Here is a 22,966-nt window from a genome sequence, read left to right on the forward strand (position 1 = left end):
TAATTATCATAACATAATAAATTGGTAAGATAAATGCCCACTCTACTCCAGTTTTTCAGAATTTTCCTGACTACACTTGAAAGTTGATTCTTTTTATTATGTTTAAAATTCGGTTCCCTTCCAAAAAAGCCTCACTGTTATTTTGATATGGCATTAAACTTACAGACAATATGAGGAAAAATGATGTCTCTATAAAATGATGGTTTTTCCCACCACCATTATATGGTATAACTCTTTCATTCTTTCTGGCCTTCTTTAATATCTTCCTAAAGGGAACATGTCATGCAAAGATGGGCTCTATAAAAGACAGAAATGGTATGGACCTAACAGAAGCAGACAATATTAAGAAGAGGTGGCAAGAATGCACAGAAGAACTGTACAAAAAAGATCTTCATGACCCAGATAATCACGAAGGTGTGATCACTCACCTAGAGCCATACATCCTGGAATGTGAAGTCAAGTGGGCCTTAGGAAGTATCACTACAAACAAAGCTAGTGGAGGTGATGGAATTCCAGTTGAGTTATTTCAAATTCTGAAAGATGATGCTGTGAAAGTGCTGCACTCAATGTGCCAGCAAGTTTGGAAAACTCAGCAGTGGCCACAGGGCTGAAAAATGTCAGTTTTCATTCCAGTCCCTAAAAAAGGCAATGCTAAATAATGCTCAAACTACCACACAATTGCACTCATCTCACAGGCTAGTAAAGTAATGCTCAAAATTCTCCAAGCCAGGCTTCAACAGTATGTGAACCATGAACTTTCAGATGTTCAAGCTGGATTTAGAAAAGGCGGAAGAATGAGAGAACAAATTGCCAACATCCGTTGGATCATGGAAAAAGCAAGAGAGTTCCAGAAAAACATCTATTTCTGCTTTATTGTCTATGCCAAAGCCAAAGTTTATTGTGGATCACAATAAACTGTGGAAAATTCTGAAAGAGATGGGAATACCAGACCACCTGACCTGCCTCTTGAGAAATCTGTATGCAGATCAGGAAGCAACAGTTAGAACTGGACATGGAAGAACAGACTGGTTCCAAATAGGAAAAGGAGTACGTCAAGGCTGTATATTGTCACCCTGCTTATTTAACTTATATGCAGAGTACATCATGAGAAACGCTGGGCTGGAAGAAGCACAAGCTGGAATCAAGACTGCTGGGAGAAATATCAATAACCTCAGATATGCAGATGACACTACCCTTATGGCAGAAAGTAAAGAAGAACTAAAGAGCCTCTTGATGAAAGTGAAAGAGAAGAGTGAAAAAGCTGGCTGGAAGCTCAACATTCAGAAAACGAAGATCATGGCATCTGGTCCCATCACTTCATGGCAAATAGATGGGGAAACAGTGGCAGACTTTATTTTTGGGGGCTCCAAAATCACTGAAGATGGTGACTGAAGCCATGAAATTAAAAGATGCTTACTCCTTGGGAGAAAAGTTATGACCAACCTAGACAGTATATTAAAAAGCAGAGACATTACTTTGCCAACAAAGGTCCATCTAGTCAAGGCTATGGTTTTTCTAGTAGTCATGTATGGATGTGAGAGTTGGACTACAAAGAAAGCTGAGTGCCAAAGAATTGATGCTTTTGAACTGTGGTGTTGGAGAAGACTCTTGAGAGTCCCTTGAACTGCAAGGAAATCCAACCAGTCCATCCTAAAGGAAATCAGTCCTGAATATTCACTGGAAGGACTGATGTTGAAGCTGAAACTCCAATACTTTGGCCACCTGATGGGAAGAGCTGACTCATTTGAAAAGACCCTGATGCTGGGAAAGATTGAAGGCAGGAGAAGAAGGGGACGACAGAGGATGAGATAGTTGGATGGCATCACTGACTCAATGGACATGAGTTTGAGTGAACTCTGGGAGGTGGTGATGGACAGGGAGCCCTGGCAAGCTGCAGTCCACCGGGTGGCAGAGTCGGACACGACTTAACGACTGAACTGAACTGAACTGAAAGTTGTCTTTACGTTAGTATTTTTTTAATACAGTAGCTGTAATGCCATGCAAATCACAGCCTTTCAGTTCCAAAATCACTTTAGATATGTAGCAATATAGATCTCATTACCTTCTGGTCATGACCCTTTGACATAAATGATTCACGAGTTGAAAAGAAATGTACCAGCTAAAGTTTGAAGAGGGTGAAGGGTGAGCTTAGAAGGGTAGGAGAACTGGAGGTGGGAGGGGGGCGCTGGTAAGGCCTGCATTTGACCTTAAAGATTATCTCAGAAACTTGTGTACATTACTTTTTGTTGCACAGAAAAGTGGAGAAGAATGAAGTCAGTTCATTTGGTGAAGATGAGGGAATATGGGAAAACAGATGGAAGAAGGAGAATACCTTAGCTTCTTAAGTCCAAAATGTCCATCATTCATCATCCTCCCCCAGTCTGTTCAATTTTGCCCTAGAAATGACTCTTCAGCCTGGTCCCCCTTCTCCCTTCCATACTATTGTTCATCTTCTCTCCTTGATTAGTTTCATTTTATGACAGTGTGCCTCACTCCCTTCACCCTCCACACTGCCCAGAATTATCTTCCGAAAGGAGAAGTCTCATCATGCCACTCCACTCCTTGCCTTAAAGAGCGGATCCACTACTGGATCCACGTGTCCTCCTGCAGGGGAGGCTCCTGGCTCATTTCTTTAGCTGCTGAGCTGCTCCTGCTCAGTCATGTCCGACTCTTTTGCAACCTCATGGACTGTAGCCTACCAGGCTTCTCTGTCCATGGGATTTTCCAGGCAAGAATACTGGAGTGGGTTGTCATTTCCTACTCCAGGGGATCTTCCCGACCCAGGGATCGAACCCACATCTCCTGCATTGGTAAGCGGATTCTTTACCACTCCATCACCTGGGAAGCCTCATTCTTTAACCTGCTATACAAAATCCTTCACACCCTGTTCCAGTCATCCTCTTCAGCCTTCTGTCTCCTGCCCTCTACCCCCACAAACACCTCATTATAGGATGTGCCTTGCTTTTCTCTCTCTTTGGAATACCCTTTCTCAACTTCTGCCCACCCTTCAGAAAGATTATCCTCAAATGTCCCCTCCTCTGGACAGCCTGCACTGCCTCCATCCCTCCCCCAGCCAAGCTCTTGGAGTCACTTTGTCTTCTGAGTCATACCTCTATTATAGCATTCCTGGAATCATAATACCTCTTTATATGTCTCCTCAACCATACGAGGAAGGCAGGGGCGATGTTAATTCATGTCTGAGTTCCCATTGCCTAGTATAGTGATTAGCACAAAATAGACATGGATAGATGTATGGACGGATGTATGCATGAATGGATGTTAACTTGGGTGAATGGATGGAGAATAGTAGTAAGAGAATTTAGGAGAAGTAACCCTGCGAAGATCAAAGAGAGACACCAGAGGGAGCTGACACACCACAATAAAGAAGTGGGAGGGAGGGCCAAAGACGGCTACAAGCTCTGGGGTGAGCGGCGCGCAATAGGCGAGCATCACGCAACTGGAACCGCTCACCCACCTGTGCATCCCCTTATCCTCCTTCCTAGACTGTGTTCGAGCTCACCCACCGCCCCCACCACCCCCGTAGCCTCCAACGCCACCGAGAGAGCAAACAAAGGGGAGGGAACCCCTGCAGGGTGCTTGATGCAGGGAGCCAATCAGAATGCTTTAATCTCCTGGAAGGCGGGCGCCTTCTTTTGAGGGGGCCCAGTCAGTTCCTAAACTGGTGCGGAGGGGCGGAGAGATGGGCGGGAGGAGCAGGGTGTAGAGACCGCGCGCGGGGAGGGATCCCTCGGCGGGGGTGGGGATGGAGGGCGGAGTGGGGCGGGAGGAGCCAATCAGCGCGCGTGCCTGTGAGGAGAGGGAGGGCAGCGCCGTGGCGCGCGCGATCCGGGCTGACGCATCTGGACTCCGTTCCCCAGATCCAAGTTGGGAGGGGGGAAGGAGAGGCGGGGGTAGTGGAGAGAGCGCGGGGGCGCGCGTGCGCAGTGGCGCGGGGAGGAGCAGGGACCTGGCAGCGGGCTAGGAGGCTGTGAGCTATCCGCGAACCGGGCGGACGGCGGGCGCGCGCACCATGGGGGAGAAACCCGGGACCAGGTAAGAGAGGTGGGGCCATTCGGCGGGACGTGGGCGGCGGCACCGGGCGGGTGCCGGGACGGTCCCCAGACAGGAACACCGGGGAGAGAATCCGGGGGCCGGACGCCTGGGTCCCTAGGGGACAGCCATCCGGGGCCGCACGCCTAGGTCCTCGAGGATAATGAGGGGAAGGCATGCCACAGCCCCTGCAGAAAGCGAGGGCTGAATATCAAGAAACCTGCATCGGGGTTCTCGCAGAGATGTGGGGGGCCGGACGACTGGGTTCTCCGGTGCAGCCTGCGTTGCAGGGGCGGAGGAAGGAGCAGGTGGCCGGCCCGGAGGGGACGGGTGTGGGCAGACTAGATGCTGGGGCGGGATCCCCCCTAGACTCGTGCCCAGCCACTTGAAAGCCTCCTATCCAGTACCCCACAGGCAGTCGGGCTGCCCCCACCCGTCCCAAGGGCCGGGTGGCTCTGCTTCCAAACTTCTGCTTTCCCCCGGGTTGCTAGGAGCAACAGCTTCATTTTGGGGGAGCAAAGAGTGCTTGGCGACCCTCCCCAATTCTGGGCCTTATCCCTCTTCCCGTGAGTGAGGGGAGGCTGTATCTGCCCAGGGCACGCCATCCACTCCCCGGATGTTTTCTGTGCAATCGAGGCTCCTTCCTTCCACTGACACCCCGAGTTCTCTTTTTTGGTCTCTAGCAAAATCCACTTCCTGTTGTGACCCAACACCTCCGGGGGTGAATGCCTGAGTCTCTGGGGAGCAGGAGCAAAAGAGGAAAAAGATTGGGGCTATTTGCTTCTCTCCAGAGAGGATCAGAAATGGGGGCCTGGTTCTGAGCTGTCACTTGTTCTGCAAAACATTTTACCAGCCCCACAGCTCCCCAACCATAGAGTAGGAAATCACAGGTTCCCGAGCACCCAGTTGACTGATACTGGCAAGGTGATCAGAGGGAGCACTGGTGTCCTGGATTAGGGGTTAAACACAGCAAAAGGGGAAGTCGCTGACTTGAGGGAGGCCCCAGATTTCCGTTATGTGGTTCAGGGAGGGGGACGGATGGACCACACGGGGACTGCTGACTTGGCACAATTCCTCCCACCTCCATCAAATTCTGGGCCACAGGAAATGGAGAGAATAGCAGGAAGTGTGAAGGGGCATCTGCTTCTGCTGCCCCCCTCCCCCCGACCCACTGGGCACCTCTCAGGTCACCCCGACACTCCGCCTTCTTGGCCAGCCTCAGTATACACATGCTTGCTCCTCCCTAGCCGGCAGGAGGTTGGCTGGGTTAGGATCCAAAGGGCAGGTGCCCTGCAGCTGCTTCAGGGCAATTATTCCAGAACCACACTCCAGTTGTCTAACAGACTGTGGCTGTCCCAACCCTCTGCCAAGGACTCCTAATAGGAAGAAACACTGGGACAGAGAGGAAAACCAGAAGCAAAGGGGAGGGAGAGCTGAAGGCTGCCGCAGCAGTCAGCCCCCAGGTGAGGACAAGAGATAGGGTGCTTATCCTAGTTCCCACCATACCAGTGTCTACCCTCCTTTCCTGGATGGGGGTACCTGGGGGCCTCTGTACCCTATGCCTTATAGTCTTTGGATAGCTTGGCCTTCTGGGAGGAAGGGGCATGTGACGTTGTTACAGTGGATGGGCCAGGTGGCAGGATTTCAGTTTCTACTACCTGGGGACCCTTCCCAGGTATCACTGCTGAGGCAGACTGGATTGGTAGGAGTAAGGTGGGGCAGCAAAGAACAGGCCCACAAGTGGCCAGGGCATAGGGGCTGCCAGACATCTCCCTATCCTCCCAGCAGTGGGTAGAGTCCAGGCTTAGACCTTTTCAGCAACCAGAAGGCGAAATCTCCTTCACTCCAACAAACATAATGCCAAGAACAGAGGCAGGATAGTACAATCATTTAGTGATGAAGAGCCAGAGTACCTCTGTCTGTACCCGAATTCCACCATTTACAGTCTCCGTGACCTCAGGCAAAATACTTGACCTCTCCTGGGCTTCAGTTTCCTCACCTGTAAAATAGGAATATTAGGACCTCCATCACTGCGTTGCTAAGAGTATTAAATGCGATAACACATCCGAAACACTTGCAATGCTACAGGGCATGAACCATTCACCCAATAAATGTTAGGAAGCATCATGGTGTCTGGCTTATGGCTGGAACTATGCTGGGGATGCCTAAATCAATAAGGCCTCTGCTGCTCACAGTCTAGTGAAATAGATGATACACAGCTAACTGCATGTTCTCACACTACATGTGTGCTCAGTCACTCAGTCGTGTCCAGTTCTTTGTGACCCCACGGCCTGCAGCCCACCTGGCTCCTCTGTCCATGGGATTCTCCAGGCAAGAATACTGGAGTGGGTTGCCATGCCCTCCTCCAGGGGATCTTCCCGGCCCAGGGATCGAACCCTTGTCTCTTACCTCTCCTGCATTGGCAGGCAGGTTCTTGACCACTAGCACCACCTGGGAAGCCCTATCACACTACAGGTAAAGCATAAACAAGGTGTGACAGAAACCCCAAAAAAGGGAGTGACTAGAGTGGGGCTGGATCTACTTTCTAAAGGAGGTGACATCTGAGCTAGGCCTTGAAAGACAAATAACCTTTTAAGCTGCTGAGATCAGAGACAGGGACAGTTGGAGGTTAATGGAGAGTAGGGTCACACTTAGGAACTGCCCATAATAGAAACCAATTTAGAGCCATTGCTCTTTCCAGTACTCCAGCTCTTGTGGGAGGTGGAGACCAGAGATGGAAAGAGGGAGAGGTCTTATACAACCTGCAACCTGCCCATTCAGGTCCCCCTGGAGGAGATCCTCTGGGAAGAGCCTGAGCGGTTCCTCTGGCAACCGGAGGCCATTGCCAGGGGAGGAGGGGAACTAGTTGAGGGTGGAGCAAGGAGGTTGCCATGGCAGCCAGCTTGGAGGGGCTGCCATGCTGGGAGTATTAAGGACTTGTGGTTACCTGTCCTTCTGGGGAGAAGTGGGACGGGGTAGGGCTGGGTAAAGCCCCAAAGCCTCCAGGTGGGAATCTCGGGTGAGCTCTGCCTTCTCAGGCCAGGGAGGGACGAGGTCCTGGCACCGGGGTCCCTGCTGAGTCTGAGGCAGGCAGTGGGTTTCCCTTTCTGTTTTGTTAGGGTCTTCAAGAAGTCGAGTCCTAACTGCAAGGTGAGTCTCCCACAGCGCTTCTCCTCCCGACCCTCCATGGGCCCTCACAAGGCCCGGCCTGCCCCTAGACGATCCCCAACCCCAAGCTCCCCACTTCCTGTGACAGCTAAGAGCCGACTTCCTTCCCTCCTGAAGCCCCTGGCCGCAAAGGCCTAAGCCAGCCACAGGGCTGGGTGGGGACAGGCTGGGGTCCTAAGTGAGACTCAGGGGGAGGGGCCAGAAGCCCAGGCCTGTAGCCCTCACAGGGGCCAAGCCAGGATGCCTCCCCCAGGCTATGGCCTGTTTATCCAAGGTCCTTGAGGGTATCTGGTGAGGCTCTCTAACCACCTGCCTAGGGCCAGGTTCTCCTGGACACACAGACACACCCACCCACCTGGAACCAGTATTAGGGAGCAGTTAAAAAGCCTCAAGTTCAGCTAGTTGGGGGAAAGCCCACCACTCTCCTCTTGCAACCCTACAAAAACCCAGAGAAACTCCTTCAGAGACCCCCAGCTTGGGAGGCCCAGGGGCAGGGCAGCCACTTTTGAGGGCTCTGAAGCCCTGCCAGCCCCCTACCCAGTTTTCCTGTGACCCTTCTGCGTCCTCAGCTCACCGTGTACCTGGGAAAGCGGGACTTTGTGGACCACCTGGACAAAGTGGATCCTGTAGGTAAGTACGAGTGCCCAGAAGGGAGCATCATGTCCCCCGAGACAGGAGGCAGTTCCTGGGCCCAGGAATGGAGGAGAGGCCCTGACAGGAACTGCACTCCTGTGTCCCCTTCCCCAGATGGTGTGGTGCTAGTGGACCCGGACTACTTGAAGGACCGAAAAGGTACTGGCCCCGAGGCCAGGGGCTTGAGGGAAGGGAGTCAGGAAGGTGGGGTTGGCACTGAGACGGGCCCCAAGGAGACAGGTGGGGAGCCGAGTCGAAAGCCAGGAGCAGGGTGAGATTCAGGCCGGTGCTATGCTGCTGAGGAAGGAGCAGCTGCTGCTACGAACTGGGGGGACTTTGGGAGGGGGGCTCCTGACCACCCTGCCTTGCCCTCCCTTGCTAGTGTTTGTGACCCTCACCTGCGCCTTTCGCTATGGCCGCGAAGACCTGGACGTGCTGGGCTTGTCCTTCCGCAAAGACCTGTTCATCGCCAACTACCAGGCCTTCCCCCCAACGCCCAACCCACCCCGGCCCCCCACCCGCCTGCAGGAGCGGCTGCTGAGGAAGCTGGGCCAGCATGCCCACCCCTTTTTTTTCACAGTGAGGATGCCCCCACCCTCTGCAGAGCAAGGGGTCCGGGACTGTGTTGGGGGGCAGGGGTGAGGCACCTGTTACAAGAAGGTCTGGGAGTAACACTGTGGGACCCTAGACCCCCAGATCCCTTCAGGGCCACCCTGCACTCCTAGCCTCTCTGCCTCTTCCCTGGGGCACCCTCCGTTTTCCTTTCTCATCCCCAAGAGTCCTTCTCCAGCCTCTTAAGTTGAGATTGGGAGGAAGATTTGGGGACTTTCTGGAAGAACTGAACTCTTTTCCTCTGCCACAGATACCCCAGAACCTGCCCTGCTCCGTCACCCTGCAGCCAGGCCCAGAGGACACGGGGAAGGTATGGGAGGAAAAGCATCCAGCAGGAGCCAGGGGCACACCTGAGGCAGGCTGGGGTGCTGAGGAGACATCAGAGTGGGACTCAGGGCAGGGAAATATGCTCCATGGCGGTGGCCCTGTGGAATGGGCGCTGTCCCCTGTCCCCGTGCGATACAGCCTCCTGCTCTTGACCTGTGAGGGTAGAAGGGCTCACCTTGCACAGCCAAGACCAAGCCCAGGCCGGAGCTAGGCCTCAGGGAGGCAGAGGGAGACCCAGGCCCTAGGCTCCTCAGACCAACAGTCCTTGCCCAAGGCGAGGGAAGCAGAAAGAAGGGAGTGGTGGCAGGGACCTTGTGTAAGATGTGACCTTTTCTACCCCCCTTGAGGCCTGCGGGGTAGACTTTGAGATTCGAGCCTTCTGCGCCAAATCACTAGAAGAGAAAAGCCACAAACGGTGAGGGAAGCAACCTCCCCTCGGGCCTGACCCGACCCCTGTGGAAGGTGGGAACCAGTGTCTGACCCTCTGAAGACTGACCCTCTCACCGCTCACCCCCTGCCCCCAGGAACTCTGTGCGTCTGGTGATCCGAAAGGTGCAGTTTGCCCCAGAGAAACCCGGCCCCCAGCCTTCAGCTGAAACCACACGCCACTTCCTCATGTCTGACCGGTCCCTGCACCTTGAGGCTTCGCTGGACAAGGAGGTGGGGTGGCGACACGTGCTGCAGTGCAGGCCCTGGGGGGAGGGCTGGAACCACAGGGCGGGATGATGTTTTCAAAGGAGGTCACCTTAGCTGAGGGTGGGCTTGGGTACAGGCTGGGAGGAGGGGGGCATGCTAATAACAGGACCAGTGAAAACACCCAATTAACCTGACCCCCTCCCCTCAAAAGCTGTACTACCATGGGGAGCCCCTCAATGTCAATGTCCACGTCACCAATAACTCCACCAAGACTGTCAAGAAGATCAAAGTCTCTGGTAGGAGGTTGGGGTTGGAAGGGGGCCTTACGGTGGTCGGGGGTGGTGGGCAGTTTCTGCCAGTGTGGCCTCAAGCATCAGCTCAGCCCCAGGACAGAGCCCAGTTTGGGAGACCCACGGGGCTCAAAAACCTCAGGCTGTCTGTCCTGGGATGAGATGGAGGGGCAGTGCGGGTCCTCAGAGGGGCCGGGGCAGTGATGGCCTGGGGCCTGGGTCTGGAGCTAGGTAGGGGGTTGTCTGTACCCCATGCCCAGCAGCTTGGCACCCAGCCCCTTCCCCCCACAGTGAGACAGTACGCCGACATCTGCCTCTTCAGCACTGCCCAGTACAAGTGCCCCGTGGCTCAGGTCGAACAAGAGTGAGTAGCAGAACAGCCCTGGGAAGGGTGGGCCCTGGGAACGTGGGGGCGTGGGTGGTTCTTCTCAAAAAACTGTCTCAGCTTACTAGGGCATTCCCTCCAGTCTGAGGGTGGCTCTGAGCTGCCCGTTTTCTTGAGCAGGCTGAGCCAAAACCTACCCCTTGTGACCCGTGCCCGCAGAGAGGAGGGGCTGGTGATGGGGAGAAGCTGCTGCGGGTGGGAGCTGCCCCCTTGCCCCGCCGGCCCCCTCAGAGTCTCCCTCTTGTCCCCACCCTGCAGTGACCAGGTGTCGCCCAGTTCCACGTTCTGTAAGGTGTACACCATAACCCCGCTGCTCAGCAACAACCGGGAGAAGCGCGGCCTCGCCCTGGATGGGAAGCTCAAGCACGAGGACACCAACCTGGCGTCCAGCACCATGTGAGGGGCAGTCAGCGGGGAGGGGCAGTGGCTGCAGCGCAGGAAACTAGACACCCGTTCTGTGCGGCTGTCCCCGGGGCCAGGGCTCTATCACTGAACACATCCCAAACACCTCTCCCGTTCTCAGAGGGAGGCCAGACAAATCAGATACAGGACAGAACATGTAGCGCGTTTAGTGACGGGTGTTAAGGAGAAAAAGCAAGGCCGACATGGGAGATATAAAAGGGGAGGGTGGTAGGAGGGATGGGGAGGCCTGATCCAGAGGTGGATTCTGGGTGAAGATGCCAAGGGAGTAGGTAATGTGGATGTGCAGGGCAGGAGCACTCCAGGCAGAGGGTACCACAGGCACAAAGACCCTGAGGTGGACCACCCAGGTGTCTGAGGCAGGCCCTCTAGGGGCAACAGCTTCATAAAGTAAGGGCTGGATTTCACCCCTCCCCACCCCTCTACACAACCACACACAGCAAGCCTTGGAGGCCAGCCTGGGAGCCGGAAGTGGGGTCAGAGGGCTGATGGAGAGCAAGACAGTGCAGGGTGGCTGGGTTGCAAGGACTTGGGCTTTTACTGAGAGAGGGATGAGAAGGACCACAGCAGGGTACTTTACGTGACATGAGCATGCTGGTATCTGCAGTCCTGCCTCATGGGGGCCCCGGGGTGGGCAGTGGGCAGACCAGTGGGCTCTGGTCCAACCCCTTCCCCCAATTGCAGTGTGAAGGAGGGTGCCAACAAGGAGGTGCTGGGGATCCTGGTGTCCTACAGGGTCAAGGTGAAGCTGGTGGTGTCTCGAGGCGGGTGAGTGCTGGGCTGGGGGAGCCTGGGGGTGGGGGTGGGGCGTAGGGGTCTCCTCTGGCTCTGCACTATCATCTCTTCTTGCCATCTCTCCCCCAACCCCAGGGACGTCTCAGTGGAGCTGCCGTTTGTTCTCATGCACCCCAAGCCCCATGATCACATCGCCCTTCCCAGGCCCCAGTCAGGTGAGCCTGCCACCCACCCAAGCCCACAAAGGGAGGGTCTGGAGCAAGGCCAGCGGAGAGGAAAGCTGGTCCTTTTAGCACCCACCCACCCCCCGACTCTCCTCCCCTCAGCTGCTCCTGAAACAGATGCCCCTGTGGACACCAACCTCATTGAATTCGAAACCAAGTAAGAGACTCATGCCCCACCCCTTCAAGCTTTTGACTCTCTGGACAGATTCCTGTAACATTCAGATTTACCCCGTTTTTTTCCCTTTGGGAGGCGGGATGGTTGAAGCATCCAACTGAGAGGACTTAGGCTAATGAGCTGCCAACTACCACCCCTTCTCTGTCCCTTCTGCAAGCATCTCCAGTCCCAAGGCTGCTCCGGTGCCTCTGTCTCTGGGAGGGGAGGGGACTGGGAGGTGGAGGAGGCCGCGGCGCCCCCACCTCATCCCCTCCTCTCTACCACCAAGCTATGCCACAGACGACGACATCGTGTTTGAGGACTTTGCCCGGCTGCGGCTCAAGGGGCTGAAGGACGAGGACTATGACGACCAGTTCTGCTAGGAAGGGAGGCTGGAAGAAGGGAGTGGATGGCAGGGCGGGGGACAGGTGGAGGCAGGACCAAGACCCCCACTGTCACTGAGGGGGATCCCAGTCCCTCTTCCCTTCCCCTGCACCCACCGGCTTCCTCGACCAACCCCTCCCCCCCTCCCTGCCCCACCCCCCACCAGATACGCACTGGACCCAGCTCTTGTGGAACATGGGCATTAATTTTTTGACTTTAGCTGTGCTTCCCCAATCCCCCAGTGGGTGGCAAGCTGTGTTCACACCTCAGTTTTTTGGAGGGGGAACTGAAGAGGAGTGATAGTAGGAAAAGAGGGGGAAAGCACTCCCACATTCAACCTCACACCGACACCCCCTCCTGTCACTCTTCTCTGCCTCTCATTCCTTCAGGATGAGACCCTTTGGGGGGCAAGACCACGTTGCTGTTTCTGAGCATAAAGAAGAAAATAAACCTTTTAATAGGCCGGAGTGCGTGTGTTTTCTGAGCGGCGTTTAAGGAGCGCACCGTGTGCTCATCCATGACTGTCAGCTGTGGGTGAGGACTCAGACCCTTCTCTGCACCCATGTGGCACCTGGCCCACAGGCTGTCAATAAACATTTACGGAATGACTGAACTGTACCTGTGCCCCAAGGTGAACACAGAAACTTGATTTGGTCAGTCCCGACTCAAAGGTGGTTTGATAAAGCCACAGAGCAAACTCTATCATTTACAGACGGAATACCAACTCACTTTCCCACAGACTAGATGCTTGTGGGAGGTGGGCAGGGCAGGCCCGTCCCCTTGGGGCTGACATACACGACCACGGGGTGACCTGTTGTGACTGAGCTGTTTCCACTGCTCTGTGTGGCTGCTCCCACTGTCCGTTCCTGGGGCTCGGCGGGGCCATAGCTGCAGGAAGGAGCCACACGACTGACATCTCTGTGGAGCCTGGTACTTAAACTGTCACACAGAAGCCAAGGCAGTCAGCCAAAGGCAGTCGTGCTGCTGTGGACAAGTCCAAGAAGCTACAACCCACCGCTGCTCCTCTGACGCTCGTCAGGGACTCCTAGAGGCTCGGCCCAAGCCCCTGGCTGGGCTGGAGAGAGCGAGTGATACTCCCGACATCCCTCACCCCCACCACCCACCCCCACTCCTGCAGTCAAACCTTCCTTTTTCTCTTAAGCCTCATTCATTCGTCCCATGAGCCATCTTGATTTAAATCCCCATCATGTGCTAAGGATAGTACAGGGATGGCAGTGATCAAAACAACCTTGAAATCATTACAATTGCTCCGAAGGAGAAACGTAGTAGCTAGGGAGCTCTGACTGAGGCAAGGGCTGGAGACTGATCTCCCTGGAGGTGGTGGTGACCTTGGAACAGAGCCCTGCAAGATGAGGAGGAAGCCAGTATCCCAGGCAACAGTAACACCATGTGTGAGGGCAGCGGGAACAGAGCACATTTCAGAGGCTGAAAGAGGCCAGAGGGACTGGGACAGAGACATCCGGGGGCAAAGCAGTTCCAGATGAGGCCGGTGAGGCAATGGGGCCCCTCCTACCCGCCTTTAGTGGCTCAGTGGTAAAGAATCCGCCTGCCAATGCGGGAGATGCGGGTTCGATTCCTGGGTTGGGACGATCCCCCTGGAGGAGGAAATGGCAACCCATTCCAGTACTCTTGCCTGGAAAATTCTGTGGACAGAGGAGCCTGGCTGCAGCTCATGGGGTCACAGTCAGTCACAGAGTCAGACAACAACAAAGCATGTACATGGCTCATGAAACCTAATTAAATCATGATTTACCCACAGGCTTTAAGTGCCCCCAGAATGCCAGTGACCTTGCTTACCTCTCCACAGTAGCAGTCTATTTGCACACCCTGGTCTTCTTCACACGGAGGAACCGCCATCATCCCTCTGACTCCAGAAACCTGTTCCTTGACCTCGGAGCTCTTGGCCTATGGACCTCACAGCTTTTCAGGTGAATCCGAATCCTCTGGGGTGCACGATAAAGACACAGAATCCTAGGCTTCCACCTTCCCCGATTCTGATTCAGTTGGTCCCAGGAGGAATCCATGAATCAGGATTTTGAATTAGAACACAGTTTGAGAAACAAGGCCTTTTTTCTTTTAACTTAAAAACATTTTTAATGCTTTTAAGAAAGTGAAACATGCACATAGTTTAAAAAAAAAAATCTGCAGGGAAGATAAGCCTCCTTCCTGCCCTTGACCCCCAGCCTCCCATTCCTCATTCCTCATTCCCAGAGGCAGCCAGTATCACCAGTTCCTTGATTATTCTTCCAAAGACATTCTTCAGACACAGTTATACCCATATAACCTATATTTCTCCCTTATTTTAAATACAGATAACAGCAAACAGAACTGGACATGGAACAACAGAACGGTTCCAAATAGGAAAAGGAGTACGTCAAGGCTGTATATTGTCACCCTGCTTATTTAACTTATATGCAGAGTACATCATGAGAAACGCTGGGCTGGGAGGAAGCACAAGCTGGAATCAAGATTGCTGGGAGAAATATCAATAACCTCAGATATGCAGATGACACCACCCTTATGGCAGAAAGAAGAAGAACTAAAGAGCCTCTCGAGGAAAGTGAAAGAGGAGAGTGAAAAAGTTGGTTTAAAGCTCAACATTCAGAAAACTAAGATCATGGCATCCGGTCCCATCATTTGAGGCAAATAGATGGGGAAACAGTGGAAACAGCGGCTGACTTTATTTTTTCAGGCTCCAAAATCACTGTAGATGGTGATTGCAGCCATGAAATTAAAAGATGCTTACTGCTTGGAAGGAAAGTTATGACCAACCTAGACAGCATATTCAAAAGCAGAGACATTACTTTGCCAACAAAGGTCCGTCTAGTCAAGGCTATGGATTTTCCAGTGGTCATGTATAGATGTGAGAGTTGGACTGTGAAGAAGGCTGAGCACTGAAGAATTGATGCTTTTGAACTGTGGTGTTGGAGAAGACTCTTGAGAGTCCCTTGGACTGCAAGGAGATCCAACCAGTCCATCCTGAAGGAGATCAGTCCTGGGTGTTCATTGGAAGGACTGATGTTTAAGCTGCGACTCCAGTACTTTGGCCACCTGATATGAAGAGCTGACTCATTTGAAAAGACCCTGATGCTGGGAAAGTTTGAGGGCAGGAGGAGAAAGGGATGACAGAGGATGAGATGGTTGGATGGCATCACCAACTCAATGGACATGAGTTTGGTTGAACTCTGGGAGTTGGTGATGGACAGGGAGGCCTGGCGTGCCACGGTTCATGGGGTCTCAAAGAGTCGGACATGACTGAGCAACTGAACTGAACTGAACAGCATACTATGCACTCTTCTACACCTGGCTTTTTCCCTTAGTCATGCAACTAGAAGAACATTCCTTTAGCAATCCATATATATCTATCTCATTCTTCATTTATTTTATTTATACATTTGGTTGCATCAAGCCTTAGTTGTGGCACATGGGCTCTTGGTTGCAATATATGGGGTTTAGTTGCCCTGTAGTATGTGGGATCTTAGGTCCCTGACCAGGGATCAAACTTGCGCCCCCTGCACTGGAAAACAGATTCTTAACCATTGGGCCACCGTGGAAGTCCTAGATCTCCCTCATTGCTTCAAAGAGTCACCTGGCTTCCATTGCCTAGATGTCATTTACTTTTCAGTTGTCTATCAATGAATACGAAGGATGTCCACTCTTGCTAATTCAAACACTATTACAATAATTATCCTTTAAGATATGTCTTTTTTCACATGCAAAGTGCATATGTAGAACAAACTGTTAAAAGTAGAATTGGTGGGGGAATTCCCTGGGTGTCCAGTGGTTAAGACTCCTTGTGCTTTCACTGCCGAGGGTCCACTTTCAATCCCTGGTGGGGGAACTAAGATCCCATAAGCTGCAAAACACGACCAAAAAGAAAAAGTAAAATTAGTGGGTCAAAGAGGGTGAGCATCAATACTACATATAAAACAGATAACCAACAAGGACCTAATGTACAGCACAAGGAACACACTCAGTATCTTGTAATAACCTAATATAAAGGAAAAGAATCTGAAAAAGTATATATAGGTGACACAGTGGTAAAGAATCCACCTGACAATCCAGGAAACATAGGTTCAATCCCTGGGCTGGGAAGATCCCCTGGAGAAGGAAACAGCAACCTGCTCTAGCACTCTTGCCTGGAAAATCCCACGGACAGAGGAGCCTGGTGCGTTAATGTCCATGGGGTTGCAAAAAAAGTCAGACATGACTTAGCAACCAAACAACAAGGATATAAGAACTTCTCTTGTGGTGCAGGACGTAGCCCCAAAAAAGTATACATACAAAAAAGTGTATGTGTATTTAAAGTATACATATATATATATATATATATAATTGAATCACTTTTCTGTACATCTGAAACTAACACAACATTATAAATCAACCACACTCCTATAAAAATTTTTTTTTTAATGAGAGAAACAAGGGTGAGCATCTTTTTGATCCCTGGGTCAAGAAGCTCCCCTGGAGAAGGAAATGGCAACCAACTCCAGTATTCGTGCCTGGAGAATCCCATGGACAGAGCGCCTGGTGGGCTACAGTCCCTGGGGTCACAAGGAGTCAGACACAACTTTACCAACTAAAGAACAACAACAAAATTGTTGACTACATATTACGATTTAAAAACCGATGAATTTTAAATTGTAATATGTAGTCAGGTACAATCACTTTTTTTTTTTTAATAGCTTCTTGGTTTTTTGTCACAAAACTCTTGCCCCTTCGGCTTACTCACAATTTAATACTTCCTTTTCTTTCCAGATGAAACTTCAAGATCATCATATCAACTACCATCTCAGCAGCTTCAAATGTTCCTCCTTTCACAAAACCTACTCTCAAACCCCACCCTTGGCTCTGCCTAACCAACACCTCACCCTTCTCCGCTCCAACACGGGGTTGCTGAGGCACTGTCAGAGAAAAACTGCACAACCACAGTTACTTGTTAATTCATCACATTTTTTTGCCCATGCTGTGCGGCATGTGGGATCTTAGTTCCTCTCACCAGAGCCCCCTGCGCTGGAAGCCCAGAGTCTTAACCACTGGACCGGGGACTTAACCACAAGTCCCTCAAGAAATATTTTTAACACATCCTAGGTGCCAACACCATGTTAAGCAATGGGTACAGATCTGGGCCACTACAAACTTATAGCTTCTAACCTCAGCTGGGCTCTCAATACCTGATAACTCCCAGTCCCCCTCCCCTCCATGTCCCTGATCACCTCCTTTCTCCTTCTCCCACCCTACTCACTTATTTTTCAAACCTTTCTCAAGTTCAGAGTGATTTCTCCCCCACTCTTCAGAGAGATTAGGCTCTAAGGGATAAATGAATCCCATCTCCTACCGACAAGCACTGACACTGTTTCTCCTACACCACTTGCCTCCTCCTGGGCCAGACTAATCCCTCCATCTGTGCTCAGATCACTCCCCTCCCAACTCCTCTGAGACCCTGATTCAGCAAAATGGCCCCACTCTTCAACCTCTGCCTCTCTCTCTACTGATTCTTCCTCCGTGGTAAATAAACCCGCACAGGTCTCTTTCATTAAAGGAAGAAAGGGAGAGAAGAAGGAAGGAAGGAAAGAAGGGAGAGAGAAAGAAAGAAAACCAAAGAAAAAAGCATTCCTCCACACTGGGGGCTCTTTCACAGTAAAGTATTTCTCGAGTTTTTCCTCTCTCACTTTTCATGTTCATTTAATTTTTATTTTCAAAGCTGTATACACACAGTGGAAGGAGTCAGATACAACTACGAGGCCTATCACAATAAAAAGTAAGCCCCTTCCCTCTCTCCAATTTCCTTCTCCCTCAGGCAACCACTCTCACCTCATCTAGATGTTTCTTTTGGTATTTACTCCGTATCTCCAAACAAGTTCATTTTGCTACTTCTTCATGCTTCCTGCCACATAAGGTGAAGTCTGAGCCCCTTTCACCATCCCTGCTGCTCCAGCATGGGATACTCTCTCAAGAGGATTCTGTCAACATTCAGGATTTACTGCAAATGTTCTCTGGAGCTGCACTATGTGGTATGTTCTGATTACCCTTCTCTACTTGCACAACTGTTTCCCCTGAACAACTGTCATCTTTAAAAGTTGTTTATTCTCTGAATTTATCATTAATTCTGCACTATATTCTCCTCCAAAAGAAATCTATGTATCCTCTCAATTCATTCAAAACAAAACAGATGTGACCTCTGTCTCCTTGAAAAAAAAAGCCGTCTAACTTGGGTCTAACTCTAGTCACCTTCTGAGAAGCATACTTGGGAGACAAACTTGAGACCCTGTACATATCAAAATGTCCTTATTCTGTCTTTGTTATTGATAGTCGAGCTGTGGTGACAGTCTAGATATCCCTCAAAATCTAATCTATTCTCCCATGGTGCTAGAAAAATATTGATAGTCAACCACTTAAGTAAGGACTGGATTTCTCCAAAGGCTGGAGCTGATGTGAGACCACATGACTGAGTTTTCTTCAAAGGAATGTGAGTAAAAATTACATGGGCCACTCCCTAGCCAGATGTCTGAGACAGGTGTGCCTCCTCCATGCTTTCCCTTCTGCCTTCCTGCCAGCTGCAATCCACGGTTGGCAGCAATCCAGTTACGACACTGCAGACACCAACGCCCCAGAGCAGTGTTTCCCAATGTTTACTGTGCACTCAGAGCATCTGGGGATCTTCAAACACAGATACTGATGCAGTGGGTCTTGGCGGGGCCTGAGAGTCTGCTTTTCTAACAAGCATCTAGGTGGTGACGCCAATCCTATGGCCTGAAAAAACAGATTTTTTAATTAATATATTTATTTGACTATGCTGTGTCTTAGTTATAGCATGTGGGCTCTTTAGTTGTGGCATGTGAAACTCTTAGTTGAGGCATGTGGGATCTAGTTCCCTGACCAGGGATTGAACCTTGGCCCCCTAAATTGGGAGTAAGGACTACTTAGCCACTAGACCACCAGGGAAGTTCCATGAAGACCATACTTTTGAGCATAAGAGCCTAAAGGATGGCAGAGCTGCACTGCCAGCCTTGGTCTCTGTCTGATTTGTGGAAAATACTGAACTACCCACAATGAACTGTTTTCTGAGAAGAAATTAAGTTCTGTTTGGTTGAGCCACTGCATTTTTAGCCTCCCCAAAACACAGCTTCAGTAGAGAACTGCAGGCTGGAAACCACTTTCCCCCAAAATGTTGCAGGCACTGCTCCACTGGTGCAGACTGTTACTATTCAGAGGCTCAGCGCCATTCTGATTGCTGATCTGTTTTTTCTCTGGAAGCTTTTGCAAGACCTCCTTTTCTGAGACTAGTGATCTGACATTTTATGATGTGCCTTGATGCTAGTCACTTAATGAGCCCTTTTCATCTGGAAACACACATCTATTCCTCCCCTTTACCTTGTTCTCTTACAGAATTTAAATCCCTGGACTGATTCTCTAATTTTCTCACTTGCTCTTCAACCCTTTTGCTCAATGTATTCCTTCCCTCATGGTTTTATTTTAAACTGTGTTTTCTTCCATTCAATCCTCTATTATAATGTGTGCACGCTAAGTTGCTTCAGTTGTGTCCGATTCTTTGTGACCCTATGGACTGCAGCCTGCCAGGCTCGTCTGTCCATGGGATTCTCCAGGACAAGAATACTGGTTACCGTGCCCCACTCCAGGAGATGGAACCTGAGTTTCTTAAATCTCCCGAATTGGCAGGCAGATTCTTTACCACTAGCGCCACGTGGGACGCCCCAATCTCTTACCTAATAGCATCAATGTTTTTTTCCTTAAGTTTTACTCTTTGTTATCTAAGGTGTTCTTTTTTTTCCCCCCCAGTATATTTTGGTCTCTGCCTTTCAGGTTAGAAAGTTTCAGCAAACATCTGGAAATCCTTTGTTTTAGATCTTTCATCTTTCTTTTAAAAAATGCATATTCTTGTTTTAATATTTATCTGGCTGCGCCGGGCCTTCCTGAGTTGGGCATACGGGGTATTTCATCATGGCGCATGGGCATTCACTGCAGCACAGAGCTGCAGAGCTCATGGCTCAGGAGCTGCAGCACACAGGCTTAGCCGCCCCATGACATGTGGGCTCTTAGTTCCAGATCAGGGATTGAACCCACGTCCTCAGCACCAGAAGGGTGATTCTTCACCACTGGACCATCAGGGAAGTCCCTGTCTGCTCATCTTTCAGGGGGACATACTAAGAAGATGACTAGAAGATCTGAGGATACAGTTGGGACTTACCAACTGTGGGTTTCACTGTCGGGTGATCTGGCTAACTGCTCTGTTGAAGAACCCCTGACGTTAATACCCGTAGGTCTTTTCTCTGAATAGTCAAATAAGAGTCTTCCAGTCTCTGACCTGGAACGTATAAGCCTAGTTGCCTGAGTTCTAGAAACCACCACCCAGTAAATAACTTTCACTCAATCTCTGTCTTCAATACAATCATACCCAGGTGCCCTCCATGAGAAAGACTCTGTTTTCCATCACTAACAAAGAAACCTCCAGCAATCTGATGAGTTGGAGGTGAGTAGTTGCTGAGACACATGAAGTAAAGGAGGAGATGGCGGGGCAGAGTCAGTTCAGTTCAGTTTAGTCACTCACTCGTGTCGGACTCTTTGCGACCCCATGAATTGCAGCACGCCAGGCCTCCCTGTCCATCACCAACTCCTGGAGTTCACTCAAACTTATGTCCATCGGGTCGGTGATGCCATCCAGCCATCTCATCCTCTGTCGTCCCCTTCTCCTCATGCCCACAATCCCCCCCAGCATCAGAGTCTTTTCCAAAGAGTCAACTCTTCGCATGAGGTGGCCAAAGTACTGGAGTTTCAGCTTTAGCATCAGTCCTTCCAAAGAACACCCAGGACTGATCTCCTTCAGAATGGACTGGTTGGATCTCCTTGCAGTCCAAGGGACTCTCAAGAGTCTTCTCCAACATCACAGTTCAAAAGCATCAATTCTTTGATGCTCAGCTTTCTCTATAGTCCAACTCTCACATCCATACATGACCACTGGAAAAGCCATAGCCTTGACTAGATGGACATTTGTTGGCAAAGTAATGTCTCTGCTTTTCAATATGCTATCTAGGTTGGTCATAACTTTCCTTTCAAGGAGTAAGTGTCTTTTAATTTCATGGCTGCAATCACCATCTGCAGTGATTTTGGAGCGCAAAAAAATAAAGTCTGACACTGTTTCCACTGTTTCCCCATCTATTTCCCATGAAGTGATGGGACCAGATGCCATGATCTTAGTTTTCTGAATGTTGAGCTTTAAGCCAACTTTTTCACTCTCCTTTTTCACTTTCATCAAGAGGCTTTTTAGTTCCTCTTCACTTTCTGCCATAAGGGTGGTGTCATCTGCATATCTGAGGTTATTGATATTTCTCCTGGCAATCTTGATTCCAGCTTGTGCTTCTTCCAGCCCAGCGTTTCTCATGATGTACTCTGCATATAAGTTAAATAAGCAGGATGACAATATACAGCCTTGTTACTTCAAATAATCCTCCTAATTTTAGTACTACCTACATTCCAACTAAAATGGACTGGAATGGGTGAATTTAACTCAGATGACCATTATATCTACTACTGTGGGCAAGAATCCCTTAGAAGAAATAGAGTAGCCATCATAGTCAACAAGAGAGTCCAAAATGCAGTACTTGGATGCAATCTCAAAAACGACAGAATGATCTCTGTTCGTTTCCAAAGCAAACCATTCAATATCACAGTAATCCAAGTCTATGCCTTGACCAATAATGCTGAAGAAGCTGAAGTTGAATGGTTCTATGAAGAACTACAAGACCTTCTAGAACTAACACCCAAAAAAGATGTCTTTTCATTATAGGGGACTGGAATGCAAAAGTAGGAAGTCAAGAGAGACCTGGAGTAAAGGGCAAATTTGGCCTTGGAGTACAGAATGAAGCAGGGCAAAGGCTAACAGACTTTTGCCAAGAGAACGCAATGGTCATAGCAAACACCCTCTTCCAACATCACAAGAGAAGACTCTACACATGGACATCACCAGATGGTCAATACCAAAATCAGATTGATTATATTCATTGCAGCCAAAGATGGAGAAGCTCTATATAGTCAGCAAAAACAAGACTGGGAGCTGACTGTGGCTCAGATCATGAACGCCTTATTGACAAATTCAAACTTAAACTGAAGAAAGTATGGAAAACCAGTAGACCATTCAGGTATGACCTAAATCAAATCCCTTACGACAATACAGTGGAAGTGACAAATAGATTCAAGGGATTAGATCTGATATACAGAGTGCCTGAAGAACTATGGATGGAGGTTTGTGACATTGTGCAAGAAGCAAGAATAAAGACCATACCCAAGAAAAAGAAGTGCAAAAAGGCAAAATGGTTGTCTAACAAGGCCTTACAAACAGCTATGACAAGAAGAGAGGAGAAAGGCAAAGGAGAAAAGGAAAGATATACTCATTTGAATGCAGAGTTCCAAAGAACAGCAAGGAGAGATAAGAAAGCCTTCCTCAGTGATCAAGGCAAAAATATAGAGGAATACAATAGAATGGGAAAAACTAGAGATCTCTTCAAGAAAATTGGAGATCCCAAGGGGACATTTCATGCAAAGATGGGCACAATAAAGGACAGAAACAGTATGGACCTAACAGAAGCAGACCATATTAAGAAGAGGAGACAAGAATGCACAGAAGAACTGTACAAAAAAGATCTTCATGACCCAGATAACCACAATGGTGTCATCACTCACCTAGAGCCAGACATCCTGGAATGTGAAGTCAAGTGGGCCTTAGGAAGCATCACTACGAACAAAGCTAGTGGAGGTGATGGAATTCCAGTTGAGCTATTCCAAATCCTGAAAGATGAGGCTGTGAAAGTGCTGCACTCAATATGCCAGCAAATTTGGAAAACTCAGCAGTGGCCACAGGACTGGAAAAGGTCAGTTTTCATTCCAATCCCCAAGAAAGGCAATGCCAAAG

The 22,966-nt window shown here is 50.1% G+C and overlaps 2 protein-coding genes across 5 annotated transcripts in view; one reads left to right on the forward strand and one right to left on the reverse strand.

Moving 5' to 3' along the window:
* Positions 1 to 22,966, reverse strand: part of PELP1 (proline, glutamate and leucine rich protein 1) — a 48,167-nt gene that overhangs the window by 22,723 nt on the left and 2,478 nt on the right. Inside the window, exons 1-2 of one of the 3 annotated variants that reach the window (XM_055576724.1) lie at positions 8,814 to 8,914; positions 5,964 to 6,049 (exon numbers count right to left, since the gene is read on the reverse strand). The exons of the other annotated variants lie outside the window; for them this stretch is intronic. The gene's annotated coding sequence lies outside the window, so the exon portion shown is untranslated. Of the gene's footprint in view, positions 1 to 5,963; positions 6,050 to 8,813; positions 8,915 to 22,966 lie in introns of those variants that run through there. 3 annotated transcript variants of the gene reach the window in all.
* Positions 3,884 to 12,481, forward strand: ARRB2 (arrestin beta 2). 2 transcript variants are annotated; one of them, XM_055576736.1, is made up of 15 exons: positions 3,884 to 4,053; positions 7,170 to 7,200; positions 7,788 to 7,848; positions 7,966 to 8,010; positions 8,234 to 8,430; positions 8,714 to 8,773; positions 9,138 to 9,205; positions 9,315 to 9,450; positions 9,638 to 9,722; positions 10,008 to 10,080; positions 10,360 to 10,497; positions 11,206 to 11,289; positions 11,392 to 11,471; positions 11,583 to 11,637; positions 11,813 to 12,481. In XM_055576736.1, exons 1-15 carry the CDS (start codon positions 4,031 to 4,033, stop codon positions 12,015 to 12,017), a joined length of 1,341 nt encoding a protein of 446 aa, XP_055432711.1. In that variant the 5' UTR covers positions 3,884 to 4,030; the 3' UTR covers positions 12,018 to 12,481. The 2 variants fall into 2 exon arrangements, with proteins under 2 accessions (XP_055432711.1, XP_055432712.1); XM_055576737.1 differs by having other exon boundaries at positions 3,886 to 4,053; positions 11,924 to 12,481.

The sequence above is a fragment of the Bubalus kerabau genome, chromosome 4 (genome assembly GCF_029407905.1).
Source record: "Bubalus kerabau isolate K-KA32 ecotype Philippines breed swamp buffalo chromosome 4, PCC_UOA_SB_1v2, whole genome shotgun sequence".
In the NCBI taxonomy this organism is placed as follows: domain Eukaryota; kingdom Metazoa; phylum Chordata; class Mammalia; order Artiodactyla; family Bovidae; genus Bubalus; species Bubalus kerabau.

Bases quoted from the DNA above. Each gene is read 5' to 3' on its own strand.
- ARRB2 (XM_055576736.1), top strand. From the start codon at position 4,031: ATGGGGGAGAAACCCGGGACCAG. The intron at 7,849-7,965 runs GTAAGTACGAGT...CCCCTTCCCCAG, and splicing joins GGACAAAGTGGATCCTGTAG to ATGGTGTGGTGCTAGTGGAC. The intron at 10,498-11,205 runs GTGAGGGGCAGT...CCCCAATTGCAG, and splicing joins AACCTGGCGTCCAGCACCAT to TGTGAAGGAGGGTGCCAACA.